Source organism: Quercus lobata, chromosome 2, assembly GCF_001633185.2.
Source record: "Quercus lobata isolate SW786 chromosome 2, ValleyOak3.0 Primary Assembly, whole genome shotgun sequence".
Lineage (NCBI taxonomy): Eukaryota > Viridiplantae > Streptophyta > Magnoliopsida > Fagales > Fagaceae > Quercus > Quercus lobata.
In genome coordinates this window covers 78165453-78187670 of record NC_044905.1, presented here as the reverse complement: position 1 = coordinate 78187670, position 22218 = coordinate 78165453, and the positions used below count along the sequence as shown (strand labels likewise).

General features: G+C 32.9%; 1 protein-coding gene across 1 annotated transcript; it reads left to right on the top strand.

Annotated features, from left to right (window-relative positions):
• Positions 1-11104: 11104 nt before the first annotated feature.
• On the top strand, positions 11105-20731 carry LOC115976726 (ferredoxin-thioredoxin reductase catalytic chain, chloroplastic-like). The gene is made up of 6 exons (XM_031098188.1): positions 11105-11385; positions 11954-12066; positions 17652-17701; positions 17850-17921; positions 20086-20146; positions 20539-20731. The coding sequence occupies exons 1-6, from the start codon at positions 11250-11252 to the stop codon at positions 20581-20583; spliced, it is 477 nt and encodes a 158-aa protein (XP_030954048.1). The 5' UTR covers positions 11105-11249; the 3' UTR covers positions 20584-20731.
• Positions 20732-22218: the final 1487 nt, after the last annotated feature.

The window sequence follows — 22218 nt, the reverse complement described above, 5'->3', positions numbered from 1 at the left end:
GTACCTTAATAAAGCAATTCACTGTAGAGAGAAGCATTACAATTTAGTTCAAATCCTTGAACCTAGACATCGCTTTATAGTTTAATTTACTCTGCAATGCCTCACACCAGCTCTTGAATTTCTGAACTTTTCATACATGAATCTGTTTCAAAAACCTCATCTATGATCACGATCAAACCCTCTAACCAACTTTGACAAACTCAAAGACAATAGTTGAGGATTTGAGCTCCACAATAGCACATTAGGATTGATGATTCTGTATAGGGGTGTATAGCCAACCTACTAACTCGTCAAAACCGACCCGACCCAACCCAATCCATCGGGTTGGGTCGGTTTTTAGGGGTTGGGGGGATGGGTTCAGTTATTAAAAAAAAAAAAAAAAAAAAATTTAATAGTGGGTTGGGTTGGGTTTGGGTCATAACAATTACAAACTTGCCTAACCTGAACTGACCCACCTATATATTTAAAATTTAAATTATATATATTTAAAAAAATATTATATAATTAATCATTTTTTTATTTAATTTTTTCCCCTATTTGGCTCTTCTATATAAAACTCAATTACCTCACAAATCCTAACAATCTTATATCTCTCTTTGTCACCTCCTACTCCTAGTCTCCCACTCTACTCCTATTTGTTTATAACTAAACTGGGATACTAGTTCATGTACATTTTTTTTACTAACTCAGTTGGATATATTTTGTTTATAATTGAGTTGGAATACTAGTTTATGTATATTTTATTTATCAATTCAGGTGGCAAGTGGGATATATTTTTTTCTACTCAATTTAATAATAATAGTAATAAATAAAAAACTGTCTAACCTATGAGTTCAACCTGACCCAACCCGATCCATGTGGATTGGGTTGAACTCCTATGATGGGTTGGATTAGATTAAATTTTTTTTTTTAATCCACCACAGTGGGTTGGGTCGAAAACATCCCCTCAACCGGACCATGCAAACCACTAATTCTATAGATTCATCTCTTTAACACTAAAAGGCAAGGTTTTTGGACTCGGACCAGACCGGGAGGTCGAATCGTGAAAATCGGTTTTTTAAGCATAAAGAACCGAATTTTTTGTTAATTTCGTGAACCCCTAAAATCGGGGTTGGATCGCACGAACCGGTGGCAAGAACTGTGAACCCCTTAGCATTTTTTTATTATTTATTTATAAAAACAACTTAACACAATTTTATTCTACTTAATTAAATTATCCATCTCTTACAAGAAATAAAAAAAAAATTATAATTAAAATCCTTTAAAGATATTCAACTTTACTTCAATCATAAATTTTAATGTTTTCATGGTTATTATTTTTATTAACTTTCTTATTTAATTATTAAATATATGCTTGAAAATTATTAAATTTCCCTCACATATATAGATATATTGTCAATTTTGCTAGTTTCATAAATTTAATATCTATATTTAGGCTTTAATTAATTATTAAATTAATTGTGACGTCATCATGGTTCGACTCCAGTTCAACCTCGGTTCGATCTCAAAAACTTTGAATCTTTCTCTTTTACGGTTCAATGAACGGTCCGGGTTTGAAAGCCTTGCTAAAAGGTAGCAACTCCTTTTTGAATCCCGACTTCTAAACTCACGCGTTAATCAATTTAAGTTTATATTTTCTCTTGACGTAGTACTTGGTAGTAGTCTTTTTAAAACTTTTGTGAAGTGGTGTTCATGAGATGTCTTTTATATATGTTTGCATGTAGGCTACAAAAACCTAAGCAATAGTTGACTTTAATCAAACACGTTAGACCTCAATTTCACGATTTTTGATAGATCAAGTCGTTGTAACAACAATCAAAACGCTGTCAAAATTTCATGGTCTAATTGACATCCATTCAAAAGTTTAGGCGACTAATTGATTACAGTTTTAGAAGTTAGGCCAAAGTGATAGTAACATCAAAATTGGAGGGAGAAAGCCGTATTTAACCTTAAAAAAAAAAATGTAAAAACCAACCATTTGGATATCAAACATATTGTGCTTAATTAGCCATATTTTTATGCAAATGAAAATGAACATCGGACTAAATTACTTTGTCACAACTTTTCTCTTCTCTATTTCATATATTACCAAAAGTAAAAAACAAGACTTTCATCATTTCATTCATTCGTATCACATAGTATTATTTCTGATGAATTTCATAACACAGTTATCGTATAACCAGCTTTAGTACTGAACTTCATTTCACGCGCGCACTGCTCATGTAGGTTGGGGCTAGCTTTCCACCAATTGTATATATAAGTACTATTAATATAGTGTTGGGTTTCATGATTATCATCACTGTCTCTCTCTCTCTCTCTCTGACACAGAGAGAAGGAAAGAATGAGAGAGAGAGAGAGAGAGAGGGCACAAAATACCTTGACTATCTCCTGCCTTTCTTTCAACGCCCAGACCCAACAGCAATCATCATGTCCTCTGCCTATCTTCTCTATCGCCATCATTGTTCCCACACCATCCTCTCTTTTGCTCTCAACCACCCCCACCACAAACCTCAAAGCATCATCATTATCATCATTTCCAGGTGCAAGAAAGAGAAGGAACAAAAAGGAGAGAGAAAAAGATCACAAACATGCTGTACATGTGTTTGCAAAAGAAGAGGTATTAGCAGAAGATTTAGCTTTCTTCAGCTGCTTGCTTACTTGCTTCTTGGTTTTGAGTGAAGGGTGGTCTCCTCCTTTTTAAGACTTTCGCTGAAACTTGAAAGTCTATTGCTTTTGGGGAATCAAGCATCCTGGTCCGATTATTTGCTTGTTTCAAGCAAATTAATTACTCAAGCTCTTACTTATATGTGTTCTTCACTTTTGCTTAGGTGAACTTCTTAGATCTTGTAACTCAGTTAGGGTTTGTGGTTTTCAACTTTTTTTGGTTGATTTTAGGTTATTGAAGACAACTAAGAAGTTATAATAAGGGTATTTTTGTTTTCTCTCTTTTTCTAGATCTCCTTCATGTTTTGAGTTTTGACCTACTTTGTGTGGTTTTAGTTTTTATACTTGTTTGTGTGGAACTGTTTTGGTGCAAACTTGATTTTTGGAGATATAAATCTATGTTTTGTGCTTATGGAATGAAACATAGTTTACCTTCAAGAATATTCTGATTCTAATAGAAACTGTCTTTGGTCTTTGTTTGATGAGAGATTTTAGCTATAATTTTTTCAAGCAGATCTACCTTATAACGTATTATGGTTTGATGTTTAATTATTCAGCTTTAACCTTTTTTCCTCTTCAATGCTATAAAGCTTGCTGCCATGCAAACTACCCGTGTTTAATGAGCCATCCTCTTCTAATATTACTGTGTTCTGAACCTATTGTTATATGCATACAAGCATATAGTCGTATATATACGCAGATAGGAATACATAAGAAACGTACTTTGGAAAGAAATATGATTACTTAAAGAAGTTTTTGATTTTATTTCTATGATTTAATTCAAGATAAGCTTTTTCCATGGGGCCATCTTAGTTGGTTGAGGAATTTTTTGCAGTAAGAAAAATGAGCCATTTGATAATACAAAGGGGAATATATAACCCTATTATATGCAATTTACGGTGTAAATGCTGTGTAATATACAATTTGATTTTTTGTTCCGGTTTGAATGGTCTGCATTCATATATTCCTGAAAGACATTTTATATATATAATCAATCTTGTTGATTAATGGGAAAGGCATATCATATTTTAGTTTTAGGAGAAGGGATTGCATAGAAACTAGAGCTCAGTTTTTATACGTTGAAAGTATTAATGATTCCTTTTCTCTCCTTTGTTCTGTTGCCATATGAATTATGGTTGCTTTTTTGTTTTTTTGTTTTTTTTTTTAAATTTATATATCTTCTTGGAGCATAAAGTGTCTTTTCAAGTACTAAATTTATCTTTTTTAAGATGTCAAATTGAGCGGTGATTTTTTGAGGTAAGAGCTAAATTTTGGGCTTTCATTTTTAGGGTAAATTAATTAAGGATATCATCCAAGTGGTATACCCCTACAACATGAGGTTATCCTGTGGTACATTTTGTAATGTTTACCTTTCTTGTGATTAGTTTTATTAGGCATTTTTGTTAGCTTTAATAGAATTTGGTGGTGTGGCATTTGTTAACTCAACTACTCACATGTGAATATTTTAACAAATTTATGTTGTCTTGTGCAAGCTTTATACCAAATTACTTTTGACACTTTGGTTAGTTTCCCCCTCAAACGAAAGCCTTTTTTCTTCACAATCCAAGTGGCATGCATTACCATCATGAAAATAGCACCCTTTACTCAATCATGAGTGAATCAACACATGAGTCTTGCTAGTTCTACTTAGTTGGATCCAATAACAAACACTTGCTCTCGGACTATCAACTCTTGATATTACTTGTTGGGAAGATAAAACCTTGAGGAGACTCTAATAAAAAGACTAATACAATATATAGAGATACTACTTGAAGCTTGAGTATAAGAGTATAAGCCAAATTATGTTTTATTTAACCACTCATTTTTCTCATTAGTATCCAATATGAAAATGCACTACTCAATTAACTACACTACTCACACGTGAATATTTCAACAACACATGACAGTAACATTTATTGGAAAAGAATTGAAAAAGAGGATTGTTCTACCTACCTCACATCTCTGGTTCTCACTCTAATTTTCTCTTTCAATCATTATTTTGATTTGTATCTATCTATAAGATGTAAGCTTTAAGGTATAACAATATTTCTCTTTAATTCTCTCATTGTGTGTTGTTGGCACTTGCCACATCATTAAATTTCATTAAATTTAGCATAAATGCCTCATAAAGTAAATCACGCATGATAAGTGTCAAACCACATGGTAATCCTATATTTTAAGGCCATACACATGAATGTTATCTGTTATTTTGCCCATCTTTTATGAACAATGACAGGACCAGATTTTGTTAACTGATACATATTCATTGGGTATTAGAATTGTACAGTGTCATTAGGGGTGTCAATTTGGGTTAGCGTGTCGGGTTCGTGTCGTGTCGAGGTAGGGATATTCGACTAAATGACTCAACCCTAACCCGACCCATTTAATAATCGTGTCATGATCCTTCAACCCTAACCCGACCTGTTAATAAAGCGGGTTGACCTGACCCAACCCATTTGACACACTTAATAAACAAGTAGTGTTGGGTTGACACGAATGTAACACAACTTATTTCAACCTACATAATATTAAATATAACATCTATTTAGAAATAATTTTTTTTACATCCCAAAAAGCAATGCATACACTTCAAGTTTTCAACCCATATTCAAAATAATATAGTTCAACAAAAATATAACATTCATCTAGAAATAAGTTTTTTACACTCCAAAAGAAGTGCATACACTTCAACCCAAATTCAAAATAACAAAGTTTAACAAAAATAAAATAACATAGCTCAACAAAAATATAATATCCTTGGAACTCGCTAAATGCTAAGTATCAATATTGAAAGAATTTGAGCAAACAGTAGACTAATCCTGACTATGACCACAATTACCATCCATAGATTCTTTGTTAATGTCCAAATTCATAACATCTTCCACAAGCTCATCCAATTTCATTTGTGAAAGTTCTATGCCAAAAAAAAATATATATATATATATATATATTAGTAGTTCTAGGGTCTGTAAAGTTTCAATTTCCAATTATATCCCTTATAAATTTTTATAATTACTCACTTTTCTTTTTAAATTTATAATATATGTTGGATATAAAAGGTGTTTGACAAATCTAAAATAAAATAAATATTTATTTGTTATACGAGTTAAACGAGTTGTGTTAAATGGGTCATTTTGGGATGGCACAAATAAATTGGCGTGTCAAACGTGTCTATTGCAGGTTATGCGGGTTGACCCGCTTATGACACTTTTTTTATCGTGTCGCTTTCGGGTCAACCCGTTTATGACCCAAACCCATTAAGGCCCAACCCTAACCCGAAAAAACTCGTGTTGGGTTCGTGTCGTGTTCGCGGGTTGGGTCGAACATTGACACCCCTAAGTGTCATGGAGATTTTACAAGTACCCATGCCTTTGCTAAAGAATAAAGTTATTGTAGGTGGATGAGAATTTGAGAGAGATTTTTTTCTTTTTGGTAGTAGTTTTGGCCACCCCAGTTATTATGAGAATGTAAGTTTTTGCACGCTTTTTGAGTATTTGAAGTATAGACTTTTTTAACTTGATTATGAGATTGATCTCAAAGGGCCAAATATATATATATATATATATATATATATGGATAATTCAAAGTTAAAATGGAGGGAATTAGTTAGATTTTTTCGTTGGAAATACCAAATGGCTAATGGTGTGTGGCTAAAACATACATTACCTTTAGAATTAATGGATCCATTTTGCTTGTCAATGTTAATAATTATTGTTTTTACCTCTGTGAAGTTTCTCACTAATGATGGTTTTATGTTTGGAAACTTTTAACTTACCAGTTTGCCCGAATATCCTCCAAGGTGCATGTTTTGTCTCTAAATTATTAGGGAAATTTACAGAATTTATAAACTGAGTTGATTAGTTTATCTGCATATATTACATATCTATATCTTTTTCTTTTTGGCCAGTCAACATTGGGATCTTCGTCTGAATTTTAAAATCTTACTAGTTGATGCACATAGTCATGGAGAAAATGGCAAATGTTCTATATGATGATTGGATAAGGTGAAGGAATCAACAGAAAGTTCTCTACCGATTTGGAAGGGTGGTAACCTAATTGTTTTTAGAGAAAGTGATGGTTTGTTGTTAAAAACTTAATTAATATATTCACACTTATGGTTTGATTCCGAAATTCCAATTAACCCCAATGGGGAAAAAGGTTTAGCCCAATATGCTGATTCTTGATTAATTCCATAATACTAACAGTGTAATTCTTCCACAAACGAGAAGAAAGACCTCATTCAAATCTTCCTTCCCTACTTGTTTTAGTTAAAAACTAAAAATACTTGGTCAAATTCAAATTATTTTAATATCACTAAAATAGGTAATGTCAAACTCAGTAAGTATAAAATCCCCTATTATTTTGACTATTGTGAATGGGCTTTTGCTATATTCAAACTCTTTCATATCCCCTAGCTAGGACAGATTGATGAACTGTGAACATTTCCATTTGGTGAACCGTACATAATTCAATACTTTTTCTCGACCTATGGCTATGGTGACACTGAAACATAATAAAATGGAAGACTTTGGGGCTTTTGGCACATGATTTTCTTCCATGTGAGTTGTTTAGCATTGGAGGGAAAACTAAGCGGCGTGATTAACTAAGTACTATTTTTTTTTTTTTATGGATTTGAGAGCCTGGGACTTGTGCTCTTTTTCTTTTATTTTTATTTTTTTACAAAAAATAAAAGAAAAACCAAATACTTATATATATTCCCATTTACCATTTCAATTAAATAACAGATTAACCTTAGGCTCTTTTGTTTTTGTTCCTAATTAAACTGTTGGTTGTGATCTCACGCTATTTTGATTGGTAGCGAATAGATTCACGGGTTGTTCTACTGGGCAGGTTTACCATAATTAGTTATTACTACATTACTTGGGAAGTTATTATTATCACTTACCAGGGTGTATCCATAGCACTTGTCAGTGAATCCATAGGCCACTCAATAATGTTAATATTTATTGGGCTTGACTAGCCTCAGAACAAGCTTTAATTGTAAGCAGCAGAGGTATTGAACATGGTCTAGCTTCACCAAAAGCCCGAAAGCATTAAAGAGGTTCTGTTCAATGTTCTCACGTTTGTAAATGAGATATTTTAGAAAGAATAATAATACAAATTATTTTACAATATTTTTATAAGTCGTTAATGTAGTAAATTTTTATTGAATTTCATTTGGGTCGACTATTGACATCATTTTTTTTACTTGTTAATAACTACTCACTATATCAATCACATCAACATTTTATAAAAAAAAATTTGTAAAATAATTTGTTCTTTTACCATTTTTTAAAGAAAACTTTTTATATTATTTTCATGAGAAATATAAAAATTGTTAAAAAAATTAGTTTTTTTTTTAATATTTTATAAATTAATGTTTTTAGGGCATCTATTAATTTTTGTTTCCTTAAAGGAAATATATACTTTTTTTTTTCCAAAAACAAACACACACAACAAGAGGAATGAAATTTTTACATAAAAAATACCATAAACTCTACTTAAAAGCATTGGAGTTTAACTTCTAACCAAAGAGAAAACAATATAACAAAAAAGAGAGGGAAATAGTGAGTTTTAATTGACTTATTGACCGACCCCTAAACACCATTTTTTTTTTGTGTGTGTTTGTAATGTGTGTGGGAAAGTAAAAAAACGAGAAGGTGTGGAGGAGTACTACATAAAGCAATTACAAAATTCAGAAAATGGTTGTGTCCCTTTAGTTTTACCTTATAAGTTCAGTTTTTAGTTTTTATGTACAATTTTTTAAAGTTTTATTTTATTTTATTTTTTTTACTTTTTTGAAATATAAGTATAGTTTAGCACACTTTTAGAAAAAAGTTGAATAAGCTTTCCTAAACAAACACTAATTGGTTAAATTTTGTTTATTGAATAAAAGACTTGAGTTTGAATCTCGCCAACTAAAATCCTTATTGATATTTCGACCTAATAATAAAGAGCAATCATATATAAATATAAATCTTATCATATCTATGAAAAAAATAAATAATAAATAAAATGGAAAAAAAAAAAAAAAAAAAAATCTCAAGCTAAACGTTCCCTGCACGGCTGCACACTTATTTATATTATTTGGATTGTTGGTAAATTTCATTACCCCTTCGAAATATATTGTCCATGAATGTATAAACTTATTTGAAAAGTCGATCTAAGGCTTGCAACATGATTAGATTGTTGAATAAGTTCTTGTTCCCAGATGTTGAAATTTTTGAGTAAGGGCTGCGTTTGACCATTGAATTCCAAGATTGAGAAAGTTATGGGATTTGCAGTAAGATCTTTGAATTATTTACTAGTTAAACACCTTTTCTGAGACAAAGTATAGTTGCTACTTGCTAGTCCTTTAACTAGAAAATGATATCCCATGTGATTCTTAGCCCTTCTATTGATTCCTACAGCTCTGAAAACTTGGTATAATTACCAATCCAACTAAGTGGTTATAACTAAAAGTCATTCACTTCCCTATTAACAATGCTGAATGGCTGATGTGTATAACTCTATAAATTGGAGCTGTATCATTTGCAAGAGATCTCTATAGGTACATGCATGTCTAAGTCTTATATTTTGCAATTCCAGGAGCTGGATTACAAACAACCTTCCATAACTGTGAAGGTTTTGCTACCAAACTCTTCATCTGGGGTCTCCTTGAAGGCCATTTTGTACCAAAAGGTGGAGGCTCTCACTGATTTAAGAATAGAAGCAACGTAATTGGGCTCAATTCTCAAAGACATTCTTGCACTCTCCGGCCCTCGGCTATTAGGTAAGACCAACTTCATCAGGAATCAAGCTTGTAGCTTTATCAAATTCAAGCTCGAAGACAGAAAAATTTGAACTCTTAATCCTTAAAATACAGTCTAATAAGATAAAAGATTGAATTCACCACACTATAATTGTCTGTGTTATAAGTGTACTTAGAATACCTTTTTACGCTTATTAGTATGTTTAAAAATTGTTGAAAAATCATGAAATTGGATTGGCTATGAATGGATCAGGAATGTAGTTTTTTATTTATAAATTGCATAAAAATCAGAACTCAAAACTAGTTTAATTGAACTTTCGATTATAAAATAAAGTAATTAAAATTAAAATTGATATAATTTTATCCTAAAAAATTCAGAAGAAGATTGTATTAGATATACAGCTTGTCAAATAAACTATAAAATATCTTGATGCGCGTAGATTGAGAACATGATTTTGATTATTTTAAGGATATCCCACATGCTTAGGACAATAAGATGCATTTGGTGGGGTCCAAGTTTAATGTGATACGTGGCAGTTCAAACCAAAAACAAATTAAATTCTATAATTTTAGTGCCTATTTGACATGATTAATTTTACCAACTTATTTTACTATTCAGCTTATTTTTGCTACTATTCATGGGTTTTATTGCATTTTACTTTTTGGTACTATTCATAAGTCTCACTGTACTATTTCAGCTAACCTTTACATTTATCTACAGTACTTTCAGTAAAAATTTTTCAGTTTCAGCAAAATAAACAGATCCCAAACGGACCTTTAGGATGATAATTAGGATCTGCTTATTTTACTGAAATTGAAAACTTTTTGCTAAAAGTACTGTAGATAAAAATAAAAATTAGTTGAAATATTATAGTGGGACCCATGAATAGTACCAAAAAGTGCAATGAGACCTATGAATAATAACAAAAAATAAGCTGAATTGTAAAATAAGTTGGCAAAAATTATTTTTGCCAAACGAACACTTAGTATTAAAGTTCTATAATTTCATTTGTTTCAAATTGCATCAATTATTTGAAATCCCTAATCAAATTTGAGAAATTTAGGATTAAAATTGATACTAATTCAAACATCTAGGTTAAATTCAAAACTAAGAAATTATAAAAAATAATTTGGGTAAACTATAAATTTGGTCTTTATTGTTTACATCATATTTTAATTTAGTCTCTAATATTTCATTTGTGTCAATTTAGTACCTAATCTTTCAGTGTCATGACAATTTAGTCTCTATTGTTATCTCTTAGATAAAAATTGCTAATGTGACTAATAGATAAAATAAAAAATTAGTTTCTGTCATGCAGTGATAAATTAATTTTATATTTTGGTCGTTAATCATGTTAACAATTTTCATTTGAAGAGTTAACGACAATGACTAAATTAACTCTACAATGTAAAGTTAGAGACTAAATTGACAAAATTAAAAAATTAAGAACCAAATAAAATATTGTGTAAAGGATAAAGACTAAACAAATATATATATATATATATATATATTTTGGGCTAAATGACTAAATACGTCATTTATCCCCAAAAAAAAAAACTAACTGAAGCTTGAGGCCCAAGGCCCAGAAAAGGTTGGTGACGCGGTCTCGGACCGAGTGGTTGATGTAATTTCTAGACCGATATAACAATGAGTGGCTGTGGGTGTGGCGAGCACAGCTTAAAAAAAAAAGAAACCATAAATAAAATTAAACAAATAAAATAATCCCCAAATCTAAATTAAAAGCAAAAGATTAAGAAATTAAAAATCCACCCAAAAATATAAATAAAAATCACAAAGCGCTCAGTTTTTATCTGTGTTAGTCCAGTTTTGGCGATGATGACTACTACTACTACTCTTCAAGTTCAAGTTCAAGCTCAAGCTTCTTCTTCCTTCGCCATTCGCATTCCTCCCTCCTCATTCACTTCTCCTCTCACTCGCTCCCCTCACCGCTTTGTCGTTCGAGCCGCAGGTAACCCAAAAACAATACAAAAAAATCAACATTTTCTTTATTTTCTTCTTTGTTGTTTAACTTTTTAAGTAATTTTGTTTCAAACATTAGTTTCTGGAAGCTTCGACAGTGTGTGTGTGTGTGAGATATGCTGTAATTGAATTTAACTGTTGAAGTTATAGTTCTACCTTTTTGTTTCGGAAGAAAATGTTATCCGGAAAATGACTTAGTTTGGTTACTTATTAATTTTCCTGTTTGTTTGGTTGTGACTCTCAAAATGAGTTAGAAAACATTTTTTTTTTGTTGTTTCGTTAGCGCTAACTCCATATAATCATATGAAAAAAAAAAAAAAAAAACCTCAAATGGGAGAGTAGGGTCTAAATTCAGAATCTATGCAAAATATTAAGTAGGAAAACAATTGATTTGGGCAAAAAAAGAAGAAGTTATCATTGGCAAAGGTTTTCTAGGCCATTAACTATGGAAAATGTTTTCCTTTAATTTGACAAATAAAATAAAATATCTTTTTTTTTTTTTAATTTTTAATTTTACTTTTAATTTTAAATTTGATTTGAATTGGTTGTTCTTTCAGTGGACCCTTCAGAGAAGTCTATTGAGATAATGAGGAAGTTCTCCGAGCAGTATGCTCGTAAATCGGGAACATACTTCTGTGTGGACAAGGGAGTGACTTCTGTTGTTATCAAGGTACATATTGTCAGTGGATTGTATTTGCTACAGTATTTTGATGATGAATATTGAATTCATGTATTTGTTTTCTCTTTTGCATATTGGAATTCTTCGCTTAAATATAATATTTGACATTCCTCATCAGTATATAATAACAATAATAATAATTTGTTTGAGTGTCTTGGGTTAATGAGCTATATTAAGTGGGGAACTTGGGTAGGTATTTTAACCAAGAAGCACAAACACTTCATTTAAGGTATTGTACCCATGTCGTAATAATAGTGTTTTGTTGGTTAGTAAACATTTGTTTATTTTCTAATTTGACACCCCATGAGCACAGTTGTGTGGTCTTGATAAAATACTGCTCTAGTGCTTATGAGTTTCTCCCCAATGCAGTTTGTGAGTTTCACCCCCATTGCAGCTACATTCTTCCTTCATATTTATTTTTTTAAGCACCAGAAATGTTCCATGCTGGGGCAAAAATATTCTAAAATGAAACTGTGACAGCATCCTACAACACTATGATACTTGTTTCAGCTTTGTAACTGCACCCCTGTGTTATATGACATGACATGGTTTTGGGCATAGAATCATCTTGCGCCAGTGTGGGTTGAGTGTCAAATTCAGCCAATCAGAATATGATTTAAGGGCTTTGCAATTTTGAATTATAGTGCGAACTGCAATAAGATTTACTTTATACTTTAGATTAAAGCATATTACATCTGATGAATAGCATCAAAAATTTATGAGAGAAGGATTTTCCTTAGCTTTGTGAATTCTGATATCCTGTTGGTCATTAACATTTGTTTTCTAGTTACCTTACCACTGGCCATTGAGTGTCAAATCTGGTTTTTCTTTAATGTTCAATTTTGTCTTCTGAGCTTTAGAATAGAGGTTCTGTCTTTCTGTCCTACCTAATTAAATCTCAGGGTAGAGCCAAGACTAAGGTATAATATCCTCTCATGTAAAATAAGCAAGATGATTACACCTGGATGTCTATCATGTCAAGTTGCTTTATTACTGTGCATATTTATTTTTATGAACGTAGTGCACTTATGCACATAACCAAGGTTCTTTATAGTAAGAACTGGTTATCAGGCTGAGTTGATCTTTAAGAAGTGAGGTACCAAATGTCTACCAAGGTCCAAAAATGGATAGCCTCTCATATACCCATTTGGTTTCAAACCTTTATCCAAGAATTCTTTTATATTTTGTGTTCTGTCTTTTAGACTTATGCAAATGAGGGCATTGTATTCTATTTTCTCCTCCCTGGGCCAACTTACCTCCAATATCCCGTCAATTGGTAATAAGTCTTTTTGTTGTTCCAAACTTTTTATCCTAGCAAGGGAACAATTGTAACCAATTATATTAATTCTACTAACCTCTTAATATAAGTAAGAAATTTTATTAGAAGTATAGAAAAAGCATATCCAAGTACATAGGTTGTGTACTTGGAAGGCAACACAAATCAACTAAACTTACAAAAATCAAGAAACTTTAGTAAATTATAGATTGGATGACCACATAAAGTGGCCATCCTATCATAGAAGGCATGTAATAAGATCATATTAAGATCCATTGTGGCTCGTTCTATTCCTTCAAATGTATGGCTATTGCTTTCTATCCAAATGGTCCACATTAAGCACAAGCCACAAGTGGATCACATTCCAAACATTACCATTCCAATGTCTAGACTCTAGAAAGCCTCCCTTCCAACAATCCAACAAATCAATTACCCCACTAGGCATGATCCACTGCACCCCAAATAAACATAGCACTAGAGACCGTAATTCTCTTGCAATATCGCAATTTAGAAGCAATGTTCAAATGATTCTCCATCTTCTTGCACATACAGTATGATTCCACAACAAGTATGTTTCTTCTTTTTTTTTTTGATAGGTAATAACAAATTTATTGATAATAGAAGTACAATGGATTTACGATAGTAAACTCACTGCACTGAAAAAAATACAAACCAATCAAAAAGAAAGACTAGCAGAATTAAGAAAATCAAACAAAGAATGACAATGCGTAAACCCCCAAACACGAGACCACTCAAACAAAGTCCTAAGCAGCAAAGACTTCACACAATCTACAAGTCTCTCAATATCCTCAAAAGTTCGGGCATTGCGCTCCTTCCAAATTAACCACATAAGACACGCTGGAACCATATTCCACATATTTGAAGTGTGACTCCCTAACCAATTCCACCATGCAGAGAGAAGAGAAACAACGTTCTTCGGCATCACCCACTGAACCCCAAACAAACAAAGGACTTCACTCCACAAGGTATGAGCATACTTACAATGGATCAATAAGTGATCCACAGTTTCCTCTTCACATCGACAAAGGCAACACCAATTAACAAGAGGTAAATGCTTCTTGACAAGGTTGTCTATAGTAAGAATCCCACCCCTAGCAGCTGTCCATAAAAAGAAAGCCACCCTTTTAGGGACCTTAACACACCATATGCTCTTCCAAGGAAAAGACACCAACGGGGCTGCTAGCAATGAGAAATAGAAAGAGCGCACATCAAAAACACCACTACGATTCAATTGCCATATCATGGTGTCATCACCCCCTCTAGGTAGCTTGGATGAGAATTGCGCAAAAAAATCATAAAAGATCCCTGTCTCCCAATCCTGAAAAGCACGACGGAAACGTAAGTTCCAGCTTCTACCACCCCCATCTGGTGCATAGTCAACCATATCAGAAATCATAGCTGACTTATCCATAGCAATAGCAAACATAGCCGGATATAAATCCTTCAGGGCAGTAGGGCTACTCCAAGGGTCATACCAAAATCTGATACGAAAACCCTCACCCGCTGCATACAACACATGACCAAAAAAGCTCTCAACCCCCTTCCTAATGTTCTTCCACATACCACATCCATGCGTCCCTCTAACAACTCTAGTACACCATCCCCCACTGGCCTCCCCATATTTGGAAGCTATAACTTGCTTCCATAAATGTGTGACCTCATTCCCAAATTGTCATAGCCACTTCCCAAGCAAAGCTTGGTTAAATAGCCCAATCTTCCGGATCCCCAAGCCACCTACCTCCACGGGCCACACAACTTTCTCCCAAGCAACAAGTGAGAATTTAAAAACATCATTAGATCTCCCCCAAAGGAAATTCCTCTGAATCCTCTCTAATATGTCCGCCACATGTTGTGGAATAGTGAACAAAGATAAATAGTATGTAGGAAGACTTGATAGGGTACTCTTCAATAAAGTAAGTCTACCCCCTTTTGACAAATATAACCGCTTCCAACCTGCAAGCCTTTTTTCCATCCGTTCAATGATAGGGTTCCATATTGAGGAATCCGTATAATGTGCCCCCAAAGGCATACCCAAATAAGACATGGGTAAACAACCTATCTTACAACATAAAATACGAGCTAAGGCATCCAAATTCCCAACCTCACCAACTGGCACAATCTCACTCTTGCCAACATTTACTTTCAGTCTTGTGATAGCTTCAAAGAAAATTAGAACCATACGAATATGTAATAATTGTTCCTCGGATGCATCACAAAAGAGAATAGTATCATCAGCAAACAAAAGGTGAGAGATTTGCAAACCACCACTTGCATTGGGACTTGCTTGGAAACCACTGAGAAAGCCTCCATCTTCTGTCCTTTTCAACAATCTACTCAACACCTCCATTACCAATAAGAATAGGAGTGGAGATAAAGGATCCCCTTGGCGAAGACCACGAGAACTGCCAAAGAAACCAGCTAGAGACCCATTAACAAGCACTGAAAAACGGGCAGTAGAAATACACATCTTCATCCATCTCCCCCACTTCTCCCCAAAACCCATCCTCTCCATAAGGTAAAATAAGGCACTCCAACTCACATGATCATAAGCCTTCTCAATATCCGATTTAATAATCACACCCGGAACACCACTCTTTAATCTACTATCCAAGCATTCATTTGCGATTAGAACAGAGTCAAAAATCTGTCTTCCCCCAACAAAAGAATTTTGGGAATTAGAAATAAGTTTATCCAAAACACAACGAAGTCTATGTGCCAAGACCTTAGAAAGTAGCTTGTACAAACTACCCACAAGGCTGATAGGGCGAAAATCTCTAATATTGACTGCACTAAGCTTCTTGGGTATCAACTATCGTTAGAATTTTCCCTAAGGCTGCTGTCCATGTAAGAAACAAGCTACTTAACCCTCCAAATACCTTTTTGTGGAAAAGACTGCACACCTCCAGCATATAGCACTCTATATATGGATTTTACCTTGAATAATCTGCTTCTTGATGGCATTCAAGAGATCCAGCCTTCAGTAACCTTTGTGGAATAAATGTATTTATCATTCTGCTACCCAGGTAAGAAAATGAATGAAATTCCTAAACCAAGGAGAAAAAGAGAAAATGTTAACCAATTACTTTCAATCCTAGAAAGTAAATGATTAGGTCTTAGGCCCAACTGCTAGCAGGCTCCATCCATGAGGTCAATAGTGGGGCCGTCTTCTTCTTGCATTGTGGTCCATAAGCATGTGTGATTGTAACCTTGTATCTTGTGTCTGCACCACATTGGTAAGAGGGTTCTAAAACATAGCTTGTTCTAGTATTTTGCTTGGATGACTGGTTGCAACTTCTTATGGCCCATCCCTGAATATGTTCTTTAATTATTTGGTGTAACATATTCATGTTAGAGCACTGAATTATTTTTTGCTTGTTGGTAAGGGTGATCCTCCCATTCTTGGGAGTTTAGTGTTTTTGCCTTCTGTTTTAAATTGGTTTCCCTTATAATCTGAAGGCCCTTCACATTCCAACTTGTGAATTCTATCAAATAATTTTGAATGATAATGTAGGCATGGTGACTTCTTAAACACACAAGCATAACATCATTGGTGAGATGGATTGGGGGGATATGGTCAGTTGTTCCTTTGTGTCTCATGTGGTGTCTATAGAGAGAATGCGATCCTGGTGCTTTGATTAAGGGTCAGGAAGTCAGCATGATGAAGTTGAAATACTTACTTCTAAAATCCTTATATGAGGGGACTATGTCCTTTTTTCCTTTCTATTGAGGGGCTTCTAGAATTTTCAGACTCCTTGAGCTTCTCTTAGCTGCTGCCGTTTGTTTTTCACTTTGTTTATTTGTTTTTATTTTTCATTTCTTTTTGTGCTTCCTAATTTTGTATACAGTCTGAGTTTTGTAGCACTATCTAAGTTTTTGCAATGAAATTATTTACTTATCAACATCATATCTATCACTGAAATGATGTTCTATTTCAAATTTAGCTGTTTGTACCATTCAATGTAAATTTTGTGCAAAATCTAGAAATTGACTTTCTCTCAAAAGATCAGAATGATACAAGTAATAGACGTGGATGCACTGTTGCAAACTGTTCTCATGGATAGTGAAACCAGATCTTTCTTAAATTTAGGGATGCACTTGATAAGAATGCAGATGATTAAATATGAAAAATGTCATTTCCAATCTGATTTTTAAATGTTGAACTCATTTTGTTGTTGGTTACTTTTCTTTATTTCAATCTTTCCATTGCATCTACCTTTATTTGTTGAAAACCATTTAGTAGTAACATATTTAAAAGAAACTTATCTTCAAATTTGAACAGGGATTGGCTGACCATAAAGATTCATTGGGTGCACCACTATGCCCTTGTCGGTAAATATTTTCTCTTTGAACCTTGTTTTTAACCAGATATTTTTCTGTATGTGCTATACTTCCAGTGGATCTCTAACTGGTTTTTAAGGTCAATATTAATTTATATTCATTCATTTCATAATCCAAGTATGCACCTATTCTGTTTCAGACATTATGATGACAAACCTGCCGAGGTTGGTCAGGGGTTTTGGAACTGTCCATGTGTTCCTATGAGAGAAAGGTAAATATATATTTATTATTTCAAGATGATATGCAACAAATTGACAGATGCATGCATTTGAATGTTGTAGTTGGATTTTATCATAGTTGTAATCCTTATAAGCTTAAGATTGTTGGTACTCAAGTTGATGAACTTAAAGGTAAATGTCCTGTGTTTTCAAGGATGATTGCTTGTTGTTGCTAAGCTTCTATCAAGGAAATCAAAATCATGCTTTGCAATGTCTTGACCGTGCTTGTTATGAAATATAAGCACTTAATGGCTATGTAGGATTTATGTTGATATATTTTAGTCTTTTCATCATTGGAATTATGAAATTGAATTAGTTTCTTGGTTCAGTCATAAGTCAAACTTGAACTTTTAGTCAGTGATGGCAGAAAAATTTCTCCCTTTGTCTCTCAATAATAGTCTATACTTCCTGTTTTTTGGCTGTATCTAAGTAATAGTTCATTGTCAAAAAGGTGCAGAATAATTTTTTACACTCCCTATAAATAATTGCCTTTTTCAATTGTATTTATTACCAACAAAAAAAAAAATGATAGCCTTTTCACTTTCAAAATAAATGTAAGGGATAATGTTGGAAAATTAAAATACTGGGGTAGGTAAGAGGGTTTTTTTATTACTTTTCCTTAAAAGTTATATATTTTTAAGTTGGAATATTATTTTGAGATAGAGGGACCATTTAGTTTTGGTAAATGATGATATAGTTCCAAGAGAAGTAGAAATCTTTTTTGTGTTTTCTTTTTTAACTAATATAAAGCATATTATAGGATTTAAAATTTAAGAAAAGAGATTGATATTGTATGTGTATATAAACACGCACACACTAACTTGATATAAAACCATTAGAGAGGGCATAAGATTTACAAGTACAGAAGATTCAACTTTTTTTTTTGTTTATAAGTTCAGATGATTCACCTTAGTTTGGCTCAAAGTCTCCCCTGCCTTATGGTGTGGAGTTTAGATTATTCTAGCTACAAGAATGGTTAGATTCTATAGAAATCCAATTGCATGGAGTTAGAGGTAGGTAGGTAATGCTATATAACAAAAAGTTGGCTAGGTTGTTTCCTTTTGTGCCAAAGAAAGAAACCATTTGCACTGTTAAGAAACAGAATATGGATGCCAATTGAGCTAACAATGGAAGATAATGTCCTCCAATTATCTTACAGACCCTTAGATTAAATAGCAAGACAGTACATAGATAATATGAGTTTGGAGCAGATGTTAATTTCAGTTGAATCCTTTGCAAAAGTCCTACCAGTTTAAATTCTATTGGTATCTGTAACAGCTCATAGCCAGTGCAAGGTTGGGCACAGTAAATTAGTTGGAAGAGTTACGTGAGAGAAAGGGACAAAGTTTCTAGTAAAAAAAATTGTTATTGTTGAAATTCTATTTAGAGGCCACAAGGATATCCATTGAGAGTATTAATTAGCTGTTCCAATTCAGGATATGGGTGGCAGCATGTATTGGGACTTTGTTAAATCTTATTGAAATGTAGATTTGCTTCAAGTAAAATTTAATACTGACTAATTTTAATGTCATTTTAACATTATGCACGGGTGAGATATCAGTATTGCATTATGGAAGTCATACAATAATTTGTATCTTGGTTCTCTTTGTCAAAATGATAAAAGTATATTGATGGCATCAAGATTTGTTAATGTCAGAATATATATTTTGTCTAAGTCATGGCTCATATGATGTTTATAAACATTTTGAACTCTATATTGATCTCTATAATATATTCTTCAAGAAATTGGATGATTGCTTGAAAATTTGCATTCTGTAATCTAAGGAATAGGTATTTGTTTAACTTATCCCCCCCAAAATATATGTGTGTGTGTGTGTGTATTGTTAAAATATTATGCTATTAGAGGTAGAAGTTACTTTTTCTTGAACATGGCTTGAGAATTGTAAGCTTATCTACCCATCTAAATCTTTAAAATGTGAACTTGCAAGCAATTGCAGATCATCATTTTCTTCACTTACTAATTTTCATATTTGTAAATTTGGTCTTTCAAATTAATCATAAGATTGCCCTTGGCAGGAAGTCTAATATGTGAACTTGCAAGCAATTGCAGATCATCATTTTCTTCAATTACTTATTTAGTTATTTTTGTATGTGTAAATTTGGCCTTTCAAATTAATCTTAAGTTGCCCTTGGCAGGAAGGAATGCCACTGCATGCTCTTTCTTACTCCTGACAATGATTTTGCTGGCAAGGAACAGGTAATTGTTTACACGGTTTTTTTGTTTCACTAGATTTACTTTGATATGATACTCATCATATCAAAAGGTGGAGGATACTAAGCTCTTTTCAAAGGTTGGACTTAACATGTTGAAGCTTGTTTATGATGCTGGATTGCCATCAAAATTTTCAAAAACAAGACTCCAATATTAGACAGTAGCCTCATTTTTTGACATGCATTCACTGGTGCACCTGCACTCACAGAACATTTTTTTTTTTTTGCTTATTTCACCGCCATCATCATCATCATCTTGCAATAACTGCAACTAGTACTACTACTAAATTTCTTCTAATTATCATGGTTATAGTTATACATGTTCTAATTAGAATTGTATTTCTTTGGTACAAATCCAACTTTGTTTTGCCATTGCAGGCTATCTCCTTGGACGAGATCAGAGCAACAACAGCAAATATATAACATGGTTTAGTGTATCATAATTACTTGTTTAAGCAGTGAATTACCTGTATTAGGCAAAAAATAATCATCATTGTATGTATATTTGTATCCTAATCAGGATCCATATCTGGCTTTTCCTATTTCCTATTATGTACTTTTAATTTGCATAGTTCTCTATAGTTCTCAGTGCCACAAATGTGAGAGAGAACTTAAAATGGAATGCTGGGGGCCCCGAAGTGTAGACATTTAACGTCAACCCCACCAACAAGGCAATCGCTGGTTCTCTATCATGACCTCCGCAAGAAAAGAATAGTTGGGTTCATAACAAAAGATAAATGCTAATTTCTTTCTGCTCCTTGGGACACTTTCTTTACTATAGCTAGGACCTTGACTTGCATTAGGCATATCATATTCTTATCTTATTGGTATTACCACAGCAATAATGAATTATTTAGGGGGCCCTGGTGCCTGTCTGTTATACTCCACTAAAGACTTTTGTTCTATGTGAATGCAATGACAATCCTCAAAACGTATTTACGAACTTTTCTTAAATAAGAACATAGTATCAATCATTTTTGGCCATAATATATGCATGGGTATAGCACATCAATTGGATCTCTTCTCATTGGAGGGTTCTCAAAAGGAAAAGGCAACATATCATAATTGGCTAACAAAGTAGAAATTGAGCAATTAATCCAACGAATGAACAATTGACTTTGAACTATATTATGGGTAAACAGTAATGCCATGATCAAATTAGAACACAAATAACATTATGGTCTGTGGCTTAATTATTAGAGTCTTGGTGCAGAGGGGGTATGTGGTGCAATAAGCATATGTAACACCCTTGTCACATGAGGTTGGAGGCATTACAAATGTCTATTACACTATATCTTTTTTCTATGGCGTAGGTTGTAGGGTATGTCGCAAATTCGAACTCACCAAGAGCAATGACATAAATTCATTCAATTCAAGGATTATTGTATTCTAGTGCGTGCAACCACTAGATCCTTAGGTGCAGTTTAAATCAGGTTATTGTTTAATCCAAATGAGGCAGTGACCCTAAATCCTCTTTGACTCCTCAAAATTTACATTTCAAATCCACGTGTTTTGGTGTATGCAACCATTAGATCCTTAAGTGGGGCTGAAATCAAACTATGGTTTAACCCACATCAAGAGCTAGTTTAGGTTTATTTTATATTTGAAAGAAACAAAATTTAGTAACCAATTTGAGTGCCATATTTTGAATAAGAAAGTTGTACATTTTGAACCTAATGACTATTTTGAGTGCTATATATATATATATATATATATATATACTCTTCACAATTTGACTTGGTTCTATAAAAAATTTTCAATAATAATTTTGGAAAGTGTTGTAATTAAATTAATTCTATTTATATTTTAAAGAATGGTAATAAGTTTATATTGTATTATCAGTATAAGATCATAAACACATTTGTTTAGTTTACAATGTAAATCTTATATTACAAATACAACGTAAACAAAAAATTTTCCTTAATAAAATATAAATAGTTCAATTCTTTTATTTTTTTTTAGAAATTATTTATTAAAAAAAGATTAAAAATCATTAAAAAAAAAAAAAAAAAACCAAAACGGTAATTGAATACTATCAATAGGTTTTTTGGTGTAGGC